Raw genomic sequence first — 15,280 nt, forward strand, 5'->3', positions numbered from 1 at the left:
ACAAAGTTAAATAGAAAAGGCTAGGGGCTACATTTTTATGATGATTATATGTCTTTTTTTTCCCTTTCTTTTTTTTTTTCTTTTTTTTTTGACTTGACTTTTATCAAACCAAATAATGGTTCTTAGAGGAAATCAGAGTGTTAAGAACCTAGCACATATTTTCTGAATGGAACAGAATATTCTTCATCATCTGTACTTGCTCTTTTAAAAATCATACCCAAATAGAGTACATGTTCAAAGTAAATTTTACTAGATATTTATGCTTTGATTTGTCTATTTCAGATCTAATATAAAATTTAAAATCTGAAATTACAGCATCTTTAAAATTCTGTATTCATTGTTTTTTTCTGCCTTCCTTCTGGTTATCTAATCATTTGAAGATGAAGTTAAATTGAAATCCAGTACAGTTCCTGCCAGGAAGTAACTTTTGTAGCAACTTCAACCATTCATTTATTTTCCCAGTGGGAAGCTGATTTACCTTCCTCTCGGTGTTATTTTCATGTCTTTGTTTCAAAATTGTCTTTTCTCTGTCATTTAGGATCAAGGACATTAGAACCCACTTGAGCAACTCTTTCCACAAATTAAATTAGGCCACTTCACACTGTCTAATGTCTTTTTCTTCTGCATTTTAACTGATATGTCAGAACCCCAACTTGGCCATTTCTTTCTGTCCTTTATTGTTGATATCAAGGACTTCATAATTATTTTGTTAGATGCTGTATTGTCAAAAGTGAGATTTAATTAAATCAAGGGCACTAACTTTTTAGGTTGTGTCTCTAAAGGAACACATTATTGATGTCCGGGTTGGTTGACTGTGGGAAAAACCTTACTATCTTCTATATGTCGATGGCTTTCCTTCTAATTTCTAGACTGCATGCTCAAGAACTCTTTGTGTTGGGGGGAGGGGGAGGGAGAAGGGAGGCAGGGAGGAGGCGGAAATTTTTAATAAAAAAATTAATAAAAAAAGACCTCTTTGTGTCTCAAAGATGAATACTGTGGAGGGAATGCTTTACTGGATTAGAGGATACCCAGCTTTCCTCCCTCCCTCCCTCCATCCATCTCTCCTTTCCTCCTTCCCTTTTTTGAGACACAGTTGTCCTTGAACTTGCTAGTTAGCTGAGACTGATCTTAAATGCCTGACCATTCTGCCACCAGTTCCCACGTGCTGGGGTTCAGACACGTGCCGCCACGCTCCACATTTTGTTTTATTTTGAATTTGTAAAAGTAAAAGCAAATATGTATATTGTGTTTGAAAATTTGTCATTGATGAAAAGGTTAGCTATTTTTCCCCAAATACTCATATAGGAGAGATTCTTTCCCTCACTCTCTTCATGTTCAAGGTTTGCTATTTAAAAATACCTAGCAATGGCTGTATTGTAATGGCTCTTCAGTAGCTGCTCTCTAGTCACTCTTTCTGCACTCATAATTTCTTTATTACTTATTACTTTGTCCAGTATTAAAGAAACTTAAGGGACATTTAATTTAAGTTTTTTTCAAGTTCTTGAATTTTGTCTGTATCATCCCCCTAGACTATTTTCCTATTTATGTTTTTGCATCCATCTCTTATTCTTACTCTGATCCTGTTTGTACTTTTATTCTCCTAACTAAATTACCACTATATTTTTATTCATACACGACAGCTCAAGGCATCTTGAAATCTGGATTAGAGAGGCAAGGATTTCTATTATAGAACAACAGACTAACCTTCTCTGCCTTCTAACATGGCCTTTAAAGATTTGTTTTTATGTTTTATGTTTGAGTATTTTTCCAGAAAAGGGCATTAGATTCCCTGCAACTGGAGTTATAGATGATTGTGAGCTGCCATGTAGGTGCTGGTAAATGAACCCAGGTCCTCTACATGAACAGCCAGTACTCTTTAACTGCAGAGCCATCTCTCTAGTCCCTAGGATAACTTTTAAAGTCTCATATGGTCCACTCTTAAAATTCACATTTCTCTGTATTATTTGTATTCTTTGATATTTTAATTTTTGATATTCATTTGCTTTCTAGTCTTCCTTAGTCAGAAAGAACATGAAGTAAGCAAGTTCTGTTTCTCACTTGGCTATTTCTTACGAATCAAAACTTCTGTAAACTATGTTTTAAGACTTTTTATATTTGAATTATTATGGACCACTTTTATTAGATATAAAATAAAATTACACTGAGGTAAGAGGTATTTTGTAGTAAGTAATGTATATTTAATACGTAAGCACTGGGAGGACAGAGACCACATCAACCTTGTGTCCTATGGGACATCTTCACCAGATTGCCAGTAGCATAGCAGGTGCTTCCTGAAAAAGAATCACCAGTTCTTTCATAATGGTTTCCAAATCTGAAGCCCCGGTTTTGCTTGTTTTATATATATCTATGGGTATTATTTACAATAACAAATCAATTTTATATAGGAATTTAAATAATAAATTTTAATTCTAGCTCTTATGTGAGATCATACAATCTTTCTCTGGGAATATCTAGCATATAATGGCACTTTGCCTTTCCTCAAGAGTCAGTTTTCTATTATTTATTCGTACCAAACTAGTATTATTGGTATGAACTATTCGTATTTTCTTTTTTTTTAATTATCAGATGGCTTCAAGTTTGAAAATTATTCCACATCTTTTGGGTGGGTCCTATTCACTCAGTAAAAGCTCTCAGCGTGGAGCTGAAGATGAAATTCTCTCTGTGGAGAGCAGCTTTACTCTCCCAGAGTCAGAGCCTCTTCTCTAGGAATTCCTTAGTGGCCTAGATAGTGCCCACCTTTCTTAGTCAGATCCATGGGGTAGATTTGTGTCTTTCACTAACTCCGTTTCTCTGGTCAGTTCCTGACTATTTGGCATGTCAACTGAATGGTGCTCCCTGAAGACTTTGTAAGAAGTAGTGTTCTTTCCTGCTTCTCTGCCTCCTGTTCTATAAGACCCTCACCATGTGGTAAATGTCTGTTACCTTTTCTGCAGTTGGAAAGCTGCCAAACATTGTACTATTGTATGTTACTCATTTGTTGTTTGATTTTGTTGTAATTGCCAAGGTTTTCTTTTATTTATTTATTTATTTATTTATTTATTTATTTATTTATTTATTATGCATACAATATTCTGTCTGTGTATATGCCTGCAGGCCAGAAGAGGGCACCAGACCTCATTACAGATGGTTGTGAGCCACCATGTGGTTGCTGGGAATTGAACTCAGGACCTTTGGAAGAGCAGGCAATGCTCTTAACCTCTGAGCCATCTCTCCAGCCCTTGCCAAGGTTTTCTAAGGAAACTTTCTTCAAGTTGTTTTTTCCCCCCTGACCTGGAGTTTAGAGAAATTATGTTATGTAAATGTTGTCTCAAAAATTATTGTTTATCCATTTATTTTTAATTTTGTTTTTTTTTTCTGATATTATTTTTAAGGAATAAAGTAGCTATCTTCCATTTTGACTGTCTAGTAATAGGTGTAGGATATGTTAGTACGAGGGTTGAAATGTGTTCTAGAACACAAAGCTCTGAAATTGTCTTCCAGGATTCTGTCACATGCTGCTCCACTGCCAGAGCATATGGCTCTCCATATGGTATTTCTTTGGGGTTTCTGCCACATGTAATCTTGATGATTTTCATTCATTTAAAATTGTCCAGGAGATAGGCAAACCAAACCTGGATTTGAAAATAATATGCCTGTGTTAAAATGCTAGAATTTGGGATAAGTTACTATTATTATAGTAATTACCAAGAAAAAACACTAATTCATTTAACAAGTGCATTAATCACATAGCCGTATTGGTTCTTTTCCCCATTAATAGCCGGAACCTGTGTGTCCACTTTTACTTGCTGTATGGAAAGGATAATTGTTGTATTTTATTGTGTCTTCACGTAAAGGTGGAGTTAGATCATTTTGGACATTTTAAAAAGTAATAATAGTAATGGATTTAAATATGTTTTTATAGTTCAGAAGTAATGGTATCATGAATGGCATTTGGCATTTTGATTGCATATAAAAAGTAATAAAATGGATGTACTGTGGCTGCATGTTATTGAAGATGTTTTATATCATTAAGGAACTTTGATTTCAGAAACAGGAAAAAAAGAGCAGAGTTCTATTAACTGTGGATTCAGGCCTCATAAAATTATGTCTCTAAACTCTAGTCAGGGTTGCTGGTTTATGTGTCAGCTGGCATTATTTTACATTGCATCTTAAGTGTTTTAGAATATCTCCAAAGCAGTTGTTTTAATAGACAGAGCACTTCTCGCTTACACTCCATACTGCTTTTATATTTATTTATTGTATAAATCTGTCTTGTCTCTGCCTGCTGCCCACTCCGTGTGTGTGTGTGTGTGTGTGTGTGTCTGTCTGTCTGTCTGTCTGTCATTCACAGTGATTATGTAGAAAACAGAGGCCATCTTGCAGGTATTGGTTCTTTTTCTAATTGGACCATATACTGGAGATAAAACTCAAGTAGTCAGACTTGTAACCATTGTACCATATCACAGCTCCATCTGAGACTTTTAACTCCACATTGATACACTACATGCTGGGGAAATAGATGCATAATTATTGGATTATTGGTGCTTAAAATGATTTTGAAGGCCATATGTCAGTGGTGTCCACCCAAAGAAGTAAATGGCAGAGCGAACAGTAGTTTATGTAGGCTTCTTCTCTAAATGTTGCTTGTTTCCATGTGAGTCCATCAGCTATTCCCTATTTGTCCTTCTCTTTGTTCTTGCCAGTGACATGCTTTTGTGTTTGCTGTAATATCTACAATCCTTGCTTCCATAAAACCTCTCTTTGTCTCTATTCAATAAAACTTGATGCACATATCTTTCAAGACTCATCTCAAGAATGATTTTATCCCTTACTTTTTTTCCCTGTGCTTCTTTTATTTTATAGAAATGGATAATACGATCTAGGAATAAAAGGTGTTGGTTAGGAGAGAGACAGTTTTACCCAGTTTGAGGTTTCTTTGTGTGAGGTAATCTACGTTTATTTTGCTGATGAAGAATTTAAACTCATGATGGATGATACCTCTCATGCTTTCTGTCACCATTCATACCATGCATGTGCTTTCTGCTTCCTCTCTTCAGTCAGTGTGTTCTGCGGTGCTTGAATTTTTTTAACCTGTTAAGTAGATATTATGTAGTTCTATAAACACCTTATGTTTTATAATATGGAAGCTAAACGTTTCAAAAAATCTTATATAATTTCCTTATGAAATAGCTTATTTAAAGGAATGTAGGGATGCGCTATCTTGAAAGTAAAGAATTCAACTTTATACTATTATATAAATTTAGTCACTTGCGTGATCATCTCTTCTTACCTTAATCTGTGCTTTCCTTGAGTTAGGAGATTATATAAAATGAAAATTGAAAATCTTACTTTCCAGGTCTATTCTGAACATAGAAAAATCTCCACAGATTATAATTTATAAATTAAAAATTTCAATATTTTATCACAATAATTTGATAATGTAATATTTCTATAAATATTTTCTTGGTTATATAATTTGAATACCTAGTTTTCATATTTCACCACTCATCAATTGTCAACAGAAATGTCTTATGTTTCTATATTCTTAGTTTCTGAGCTCTTTGTACTGAAAATTGCTGTATCAGTTCTAAAATGCATTGATCTCTGGTGGTGTTTTGCTTGAACCTTAGAGCCTACATACCAGTACTGGCATAGTATCTCCATGCTTGATCTGTGCTTTGAAATGCAGCAAAATTGTCTTTTGTATTTAACAAAAATAGCATCTGTATTAGCTAACTACTTTTATGGTTGCTGTCTCAACACCTGACAAGAAACATCTCAAGGGAGAGGAATGATTTGTTTTGCCCTTTTGTTTCCACCATCGTGGTATGGAGTAGTTTTGATGGCTGCTCCATGCAGTAACGCATCTGCTCAGCACTGTTCCCATCTCAAGTAGCCAGAGGGCAGGGAGAGTTAATGCCAGAGCTCACCATCTTCTTTCTTTTCACCTTGTTTGCCCGAAACTATGGTGATGTGAGAGTCTTCTGTTTTGTGTTAATTTCATTGGTTAAATAAAGAGACTGCCTTGGCCCTTTAATAGGACAGAAAATTAGGTAGGCGGAGAAAACAGAACAGAATGCTGGGAGAAAGAAGCCAAGTCAAGCAGTGGTCATGATTCTCCCACCCAACACAGATGCAGGTTAAGATCTTACCGGTAAGCTACCACCTTGTGGTGGTACACAGATTATTAGAAATAGGTTAAAGCAAGATGTGAGAATTAGCCAATAAGAGGCTGGAACTAATGGGCCAAGCAGTGTTTAAAAGAAGCACTCGGGAGGCAGAGGCAGGCGGATCTCTGTGAGTTCAAGGGCAGCCTGGTCTACAAGAGCTAGTGCCAGGACAGGCTCCAAAGCTACAGAGAAACCCTGTCTCGAAAAACAAAAAAACAAAACAAAAAAAAAAAAAAGGAATACAGTTTCTGTGTAATTATTTCGGGGCATAAGCTAGCCAGGCAGCCAGGAGCTGGGGCGGCAAGGAACGTAGCCCATCGCTCCTCACTTCACTATGGCATGGGTTTCTCTCAGATGTCTTCACAGATACTTACAGAAGTGTGCCTCTTTAATGCCTTAGGCATTTCTGTAGCCTGTCAAGTTGTCAATCAAAATAAATAATCACAATTAGGAACTTACTGCCAGTCACAGGCCTCACTTTAGGCTTTAGGTTTTGTGACCATTGTCATTTCTTCCTCAAGTTCATTACTTGAACCTCTTCTTTCCTAAGCCTACTGCTATCAGCTTCTTTTATACCATTCACACCAGCACTGCCCTGTTTGACCCCCAGGTTTAACATCTTTTCTCCTATTCTTGAAGCTCCATGAGTAGCAACCAGTATCACCTTGTATTATGATCTTCTGTTTACTATTTCTGTCCTCACCAGTTCTTGAGGACAAGAGAATTACATCATACTGATTATAATCCTGTGTTTCACACATTACATGTAGTAAATGTTTGTGTATTTAAAAGATGGATTAGTTATCATAATATTTTTCATTGTTAGCTTCTCTTAGTATAGCAGCATATTATTAGGTCTAGAAAATTTCTAAGACTGCTCTGGACAGAAAATATTTGTGGTAACAGTATATTAGAAATTATCGGAAAAATTGAATCTTGACTATAATCCCCTTAGGGTATGGATTAATTCTTATGCTACAGATTAGCCCGAGTAAGTAATTATCTACATAATAATGAACAAGTATTTATTGAGTACCTATTAGCCTAAGGGACTGTACTAGTCTAGACTATTCTTTACATAGACTGAGGGATCTCAATGCTAAACTAGTGATAATTAAATTGCCAGTCACTGAGTACATGTTAGTTAAGGGAATGGTAGTATATTGGCCTGTGTTAACTGTTTTACCATATTTTATGGCTCATCATCAGCAAAATTGATAAGTATTTTCTAATTTCTTTTATAGTGTAATGCCTGTATGCCTTTGTTTTTGTTTTATTCATTCAATACAATCAAATAGCACTGAATGTCTTTCTTTGTGAACTTTGGCTTATATTTAGAAGCCCTTGCTTATTTGAAATATACATACATTATAAGAACATAGACTCACTACCAGATTGTATCGGTTTACATTTTGGCTTTTCCCCTCTGGGAATGTCATTTTAAACATACTTACTTTAGCATCTCTGCTGTTTTGTTAGGTCCACAGCAAAGATAATGTTGGTACCTCTCTTATAGCATAGTTATGATTAAATGAGAAAGTGAGAATATTTCCATGGTTCTTAATAGATATTTAATATAGAACTTTATTTGAAACACAAATTACAGATTGACGTACACCTAATAATATGAAGGATTAAATTTTTAATTTTCCTGCAATTTGAATTTTACCCTTATACCTAAGCACATAAAGTTCAGCTTTTTGTGAGAGAAATGTCCATCTATATTGATCTACTTATTTATTTTTTTGAAATAGGGATGCACATCACTTAGACATTGTAATCACTTTAGATGACTTTTCACTGGCTCCATCTCTCTGTCAGTTGTTGCTCAGTAGTTAAGTTGTTGCAATGCAGCTTAGTACTTGTCCTCTTTAACTTGTCACCAGATAAGTTCTTAATGGATTGTTGAACCTTTAATGAAATCCAGTCTTGCTGAATCACTACACCTGCTTTCTCCTAGCAGGCTCTTTACTGGGACCTGACAGATCACCTCTTCAGAGCCTCCGGAAGTCCTGGCCCTCTAATTCTTCTCCATAACGAGTTTTGTGCCGCATGATTAAATATTCATGTTAAAATAGGTTCTAAACTAATTATCTCCAGCCAGCAGTTGCCACTGCAGTCATATGCTGTTAGCTTGGCTCAAGTTAATGGCTTGTATTTCAGTACAAATTGTCATTTTTGCCTTTTTCCAGATATTGATTCTTATCCTAAATAGAATTTCTATACATACCTAAAGTTCATTTGTTTTTGAGAGGATGCTTTTTGTCCTGCTTTGGCCATCCTATTTAGGTTGATTCTAGTGTTCATATGTTTGTAACTTGCCTTCATCTTCAAACTTGTCACTTTCTAAATTCATAACTCCCACACTGTTGAGAATAAAACATCAACTAATTACGTCTCTGTATTTCATGGAATATACCATGAATATCAGATTTTTATATAAACAAAATTAAAATGCCACATTAAGGACAGAATCTAGTATCTATACATTAGAGATATGTAGAAATTAAATTATGATAGGTATGAAGCATTTTTGGAAGAATTATGGGGCTGTGTATGAGGGAGAGAAAACACCAAGGGAATTTTCCTGTTGGTGTCAGGGTGGCCAGGCTAAGGGGCAGAGGAGTAAAGACTCAATCACAGGAGAAGTGTGAGACCAGAGGACGGGCAAGTGAGGCAAGCTAAGAAGGAGAAATCTCTGACACCCTAGGCTTGGACAGTCTCCCTGCCTAACCCCCTTTTGTTTTGTTTTGTTTAAATGAATCACTGAATGAGAAGGAGGCATGGGGTTGGCTGGCAGGAGAGGTGGAGGGAAGGCAGGGGATAAACAGGGAGTTGGGGAGGAGAGTAAAAGAGATACTAAGACTTTTAGGTAACTGGAGGAAGGCCCTTTTAAAATTGCCTTTTACTCACCTGTGATAAAGCTGAGCTCTTGAGAATGTGCCACTCCTTGGGATGTTGCCCACAGAGCAAGTCTCTAGCGCTTGCATGTAGGAACTGAAGCTCTATTCAGACAGCTGTGCTCAGAATGGTTATTCCTCACAGTGTTAAGTATCATCTAGTCTACTGTTTATAACTGCTGTCTCCACTGAAACATAGCCTTCTCTGATTGAACATCCACCAACCAAATGGTATGTGCAAGATACATTCTCTTAATGGCCAAGGGATTTCATGGGTTTGGGGCTAGTGATTTAATTTCAAAATCAAAATCTCCTGTTTTTTCATGAGCATAAAAAAAAACATTATTTTCAATTAATCGCATTATCAGACTGAAACTGTAAAGCTGTGTTAGGATGATGAGACGTAGATGTGTAGTGAGTAAGCATGCAGGACTTTAGGGCGTTCTGAATAGTAAGAAAAGCCCCTGTCGTCATCTGCCTTAGTTCAGTAGTTCATTGTCCATTGTGCTTGGAGCAGTATTTTCCCTTTATGCAGCAATTTTGACGCGTGCTGTGTGTTTGTTAATTTACCTGTTCCTTTTCCTTGATCAGAGTAAGCCCATTCATGTTTCTGGTGAAAGCTTCTGGCAAGGAAGTGTTAACTCACATTCCCCTGACTCCCCCTTTTCAGTAAATGCAGCTTTATTTTTTAACCTGTTACAAATGTAGAGTCTAGGAATTATGTAAAAGGAAAATTTCAGAAAACTATTAAAAAATCAGTCAGTCACACTGTACTTATAAATTAGAAGATTTTCATGTATGCTGTGTTTTTAAATTTTTTTAATGGTGTGTAACCATAATCAATCTCTTTAATTAAATGCGCAAATAATACTTTAAGTTCATGCAATCCTTCAGGCACTAAGGAGACCTTTGTGTCAAATATTGACTAATGTGATGGGAAATCATGTTTAAATTGTCCTCTTTTGATACAGAGCAGTAAGTCTGAAAATTACAAATATATATTCTGTAAATTTCTTCCCCACTCCCTCTTTCACAGTCTCTCTCTTAAAATCTTTGTTTAGGTTGTCACATAGGCTCTGATGTTGCCTGGGTAAAAATTTAAATTTTATTGCTAGGGTCCTGATAATCAAAATATGCGAAAGTTAACACTTTAAAATATCTAACAAATTTTGGGTTGTTTAGAGGTAGAGCTGGTATCTGCCTTGGAGCAGAAAACTTGAAGGTCCAAAGCAGGAAATTCTGTGCTTTGCTCTTCTGCAGAGCTTCATCCGACAGCCACAGCAGTGTGTTCCTTAAGGCTACGGGATAGAGGAGGGGAAAGGTGTGACAGTTATCAAGGAGTTATACACAATACTTTTCGAATCAAGATTTTGAGGATTTAAACCATCCCTCCAGGCTTTCTAAAACTGCATCTTAGTTTGCATTCAGATTATATTTCAGCTTCTGATTTTCTGTTTTCTTGTTTTCGGATTTTTATATTTGTTCACCATTTCCTTGTACTTGATTTGTATACAACTATGTATGGTCTGGATGTTCTTCTTTTAGAAGGTAAAGTGTTTCCCATTGTAGCTTTTTCTTAAAGTTTGTTATTTGTTATTGTGCAAATGTGTGCTGTTTTGTGTCATTATTGTACTTTTTCTTTAATATTTTTTGATTTTTAAAGTTTTACTTAGTTAAGCCTTCCCTCATCTATTATTTAAAATAAGCAGTTTTTGTTCTAGAATCTATAGTTTAACTCTTGTGTTATTCCATTTACATATCTAATCCACATGGAATTTACTTTTGTATAACATATGAGCTAGTACTTGAAGTTAATTAAAATAATTAATCAGTATCTAAGTTCTATTTATGGGGAATTAATGCCATTTTCCTGTGGTTTGAAATTTGTAGTAAATATCAGATGTTCATCTAGGGTTTGCTGATTTCAGGTGAAATTGAATCAGACTACTGAGCTTAGGTAAAAATGCAGGGTGAGCTTTTCCTTAGAGTCATTAAAAAGGAATGTGGCTGGGCCTCAGCAGAGCAACAGACAGCATTAGACACTGTGGGCCTCTTCTGTTTACATGCCATTTCCTCCATCCATGTTTGCTTCCTTCTTTGTCACTGAGACTGCCCTTCTCTGGGCTCTCCTTTAGCCTTCCATTTATCCTGCTCACCACGGGCACCAGATTACATCCTCACCTTGGCCCAGTGGCCCTTGCTTGCATCCTGGAATTGCAGTTCTAGGAGAGCATAGCCAGACCTGACCAGAGTGCTGTGGACAGACTAACTGCTCCTGTGCACAGATAACTACGTTTATCTTTGTCTCTTCAGTTCAGTGTTGGGCCTCTTACTGTGGAGAGTTCATTTTAGTTTTGTTCTAAATTCCTTCTTTGTCCCTCATTTTGGGTTGGAGAGTTTGCAAAACTGTGTGTCAAGGACTTTCTTATCCTTTTTAATATTATTATTATTATTTCTTTAAAACATTATTGCCTGGGATTTATTCTTCCAGATGAAATTTAGAATGAACATGTCAAGTTCCATTATATATCCCATGTTTTTTTTTTGTGGGAATAGATTGAATTCATAGCTTTGGAAGTGGAAAATTGGTTTTCTTATTTTGAGACTCATTTTCCAGAATCACGGTATTGTTTTCATCCGTAAATGCTGTGTCAACATATATTGAGCTGGCTGTGCTATTGTCAGTTGTATACCCTTTACTAATCTCTGCTTAATCACATAGAGCTTAATGAAAAAATATGCAAAACCCATGTGATCAAAATAAGACAATAAAAAGTACCTTTTTTAGTGCTGTTTGCTATTTACAGGTAACTGTTTAAACACATTGTGGTGTGGTGGTACTTCATGGACTTGAAACAATCATTTGTGCATCATGTGTGTAACAGAGACTGATAGCAGTTTGGATGGTATTACTCCTAACTGAAAGTCTTTCTCTGGTGAAGAAATGATGGGTGCTGCTGGGTTGGTCACATTCAGTGTGAGAGGAAAGGACACTTGTGAGTTATATCACTCTGTCATTGGCCAGTAAAATGAAAACTTTCTAAAGGCAGCTTCGATTACATCTGTTCACATGACCACTTATCCACGTAGCTGATGTTGACCAGCATCTAGCTTAAAAGTCTTCATTGTGGGAAGTGGGGTTGGGTGGCCTTTGAGTTTTCAGTCGGTACCTTCAGTTTTTGCTAAGTGTTCAAGCAGAGTTTTAATTGATGCGTGTCTGTGCTTTAATTATTCTTCCATTTTTTTCCTACAGAAAGATTCCGAGAATCTGTTGTCCATATATTCTAGCCACTTTGTTCAGTGCAGAAACTAGAAATACCTTCGATGATGATATGATCGTTTCTGTGTTCCACTTCTTCAGTGGTTAAAGTATGGTTACCTTTACCATCCCTCTTTTCACTGGATTGCTGTCTTTGTTTGAGTCTACGGTAAGGAAGTAATGGAACATCTGTGAAGGTTCATTTAGTATTTTAGTCAATCCTGTCCTATATTGGGCCACTCAGGCTAACACTTGGTTTCACCTCTGAAGTTGGGGCTCTCTGTACCATGACCTGACTTGGATTAGACTTTGGAGGCAGCAGTGACTCCAATGTTCTACATTGCTATAGTCCTTGGTTTTCTGCCTCTCTAAATTCTATTTCTCTGATACTTGCATATCTCTCATTTTTACTAGGTATCATTGCGTCAGCAGTTCTGGGATACCCCTTGACATCTATGCTAAATCATATATAAAATACTTAAATAGTGGATAAAATAGGTTGAGGTTTAATGAAACAACTTTTTCTAAGTGTGTATGGTCTTAATACATTATCACAAAACTGATGGATTTTTTTTGAGAGAAAGTTTCACTAACTCATCGTAGGCTGGAAGATGCACCTATGTACTTGTTTGTTTGATCTTATGTCAACTAGAATGTTAGCCCCATAATAGCAGGGGCTGTTTTTGTTTTGCTGTTTTCTCCTTGCGGACAGGAATGGTACCTTTCCTATAATATGCAGCCTAAATGAAGGAAGACTGCTATTGACAGATACTCCAGTGAACTAGGTTTACACGGTTCATGACTTATGGACATACTGATGTTGTAAGGTTGCGTTTCTATTTGTAGAGCAGGGTATAAATTCATTCGTCACAGACCTAAGTATGTAGAATCGTAGGAAGCATAAAGGAAAGCGGAAAGATTTTTTAAATATACTTATGCATTTATTATTGTCCTCACACAGGAATAAAGCAATGTAACCACATCTCACTTTTCGTTTTATAACCTTTGGTATGATATGCTGCCTAAAATAATGTTATTATTTTAAGAGTTGATTTAAATATGTAATATGTTTATATGCTTCAGAATTCAGAAGGCTAAAAGTCTCTTTCCAAGACACACTTTGTTACCTTTCTCTCTGGTTACTAGTAGCCTTAGTTTTTAATAACCTGTAAGAGTCTATGAACATTTAATCAAATTATGCATTTTCCTTTTTGACATCATATTAGCTGGTTTTATCATTGATAGGCTAAAATACATGGTGAGAAGCCATTTAAGGGAGGGAGGGCTAGTTCAGGCTTACAACTGGAAAATACACTCTCCATCCTGCCATAGAAGCCATGGTGGCAGGAACAGGAGGCTCATTGCATCCACAGTGAAGAAGCTTAGAGTGGAATGGGAAGGGGACCAGAATTTAAAACCTCAAGAACTCCTCCAGTATCCCTCTTCTTTTAGCAAGGCTTCACCTCTTAATTCTTTGCCACCTTCCCCACCAGTGCCACCAACTAGGGACCAAGTGTTGATAACATAGTTACCTTTGGGGGAAGTGTCACATTCTAACCACAGCATATACTAACCTTAGAAATATCTTTCTAAACAGTGGTTATTTTCATTTAATTTATTTTGAGGCTTTTTTTATTGTTTTTGTATGGATAGAAAGTTTCATATATTGATATACTTTATATGATTAGTCCATTAATTATGTTGCTTCTAATATTTGGTTATTAGAGGTGCTAAAGATGTCTTTTCACATGTATGCAAATTTACTCTAAGATAAATTTTTGGAGGTGAATGTGTGGATCACATGATGTGTATTTATAGTTGTGATGGGCTCAACCTTGTGGTGACCATACCAATTTATTTTTTTTTAAGATTTGTTTTATTTTAAAATTATGACTGTGTATGCTAATCTGTGTGTGGATATGCACACATGAGTGCCCCAGCCTATAAAGGCTAGGGATGTCAGATGCCCTGAAGTTTCAGTATAAGTGCTGTAACTGAACTCTAGTTCTCAGATGGAGCAGCATACCGGCTTCACCACTGAGCCGTTTCTCCAACCCTCCAATTTAAAAGTTGTCAGGCAATTTCTTCATTATTTGCATTCTTCTCTACACTGTTATCAGACCTAACTCACATTAATTCTGTTGTGAAAAAAAAAGATTTATTCCAGTTTGAATTTGTATTTTCCTTTGTTGTTATACTGAACTGTTCATACATCTAAATACCGTTTCTTTTACCTCACTGTTATTTTTATTTTGAATAAATATATTCACATTTTCTCTTGCTGATTTGTAGAGAATTAAGCATGTTGATATTTGTGTCTACATTTTTCCATTTATACATAGAACAATTTTTTAAATAATGCAGGTTGATAATGTGTTAAGCAAGTATTCTGTAAAAGTAAGTGGAGTCTAATCTCTTAGAGTGCTGAGCGTATGGCCTGAGTGGATTAACTGACAGTGTGAGCCACATATGTAAACCTGACTGATTTATTATTTTAAATAAATGAATACATAAAATAAACTATGGAAATTTTATTGATAACTAGTTTCCCATGCATTTTGAGACTTATTCATCAGTTGTGTGTGGGTGGGTGTTGGGTGTGTGTATAGACAAAAACACAAAACTTTCAAGGCTTGGATGACAAGAAAGATGACAGAGAAAATCCTCACATGATATTGATGAAGAAGCTTAATTGTTTGGGAAAGAGATAACACTTGGTAGATCAAATCCAAGTAAACTAGATCCCTAAGTTAGTACACAGGGCAGTAAAGATACTAGACAGTATGTCCAGAGGAAATAATTGTTATGAAAATAACTTTGGTTTTGAAAATAAGTTGATTTTTTTTTTTTTAGGTTTGAAACATTCAAAAATGAGAGTAACATTCCAGTGTGCCAGTAAGCAGTTTAATCTTCCTTTTCATCATTTCTGAAGTTTATAGCTTTGCAGATGG

General features: G+C 36.0%; 1 protein-coding gene across 3 annotated transcripts in view; it reads left to right on the forward strand.

The window, feature by feature from the left end:
• The window catches only part of Exoc4 (exocyst complex component 4), a 739,210-nt gene that overhangs the window by 281,686 nt on the left and 442,244 nt on the right, over positions 1–15,280 (forward strand). Inside the window, exon 10 of one of the 3 annotated variants that reach the window (XM_050147958.1) lies at positions 15,183–15,224. The exons of the other annotated variants lie outside the window; for them this stretch is intronic. Within the exon in view, the coding sequence (XP_050003915.1) occupies positions 15,183–15,224 (42 nt within the window). The remainder of the gene's footprint in view (positions 1–15,182; positions 15,225–15,280) is intronic. 3 annotated transcript variants of the gene reach the window in all.

The sequence above is a fragment of the Alexandromys fortis genome, unplaced genomic scaffold, assembly GCF_014885135.2.
Source record: "Alexandromys fortis isolate MF-2015 unplaced genomic scaffold, M_Fortis_MF-2015_v1.1 scaffold_57, whole genome shotgun sequence".
Lineage (NCBI taxonomy): Eukaryota > Metazoa > Chordata > Mammalia > Rodentia > Cricetidae > Alexandromys > Alexandromys fortis.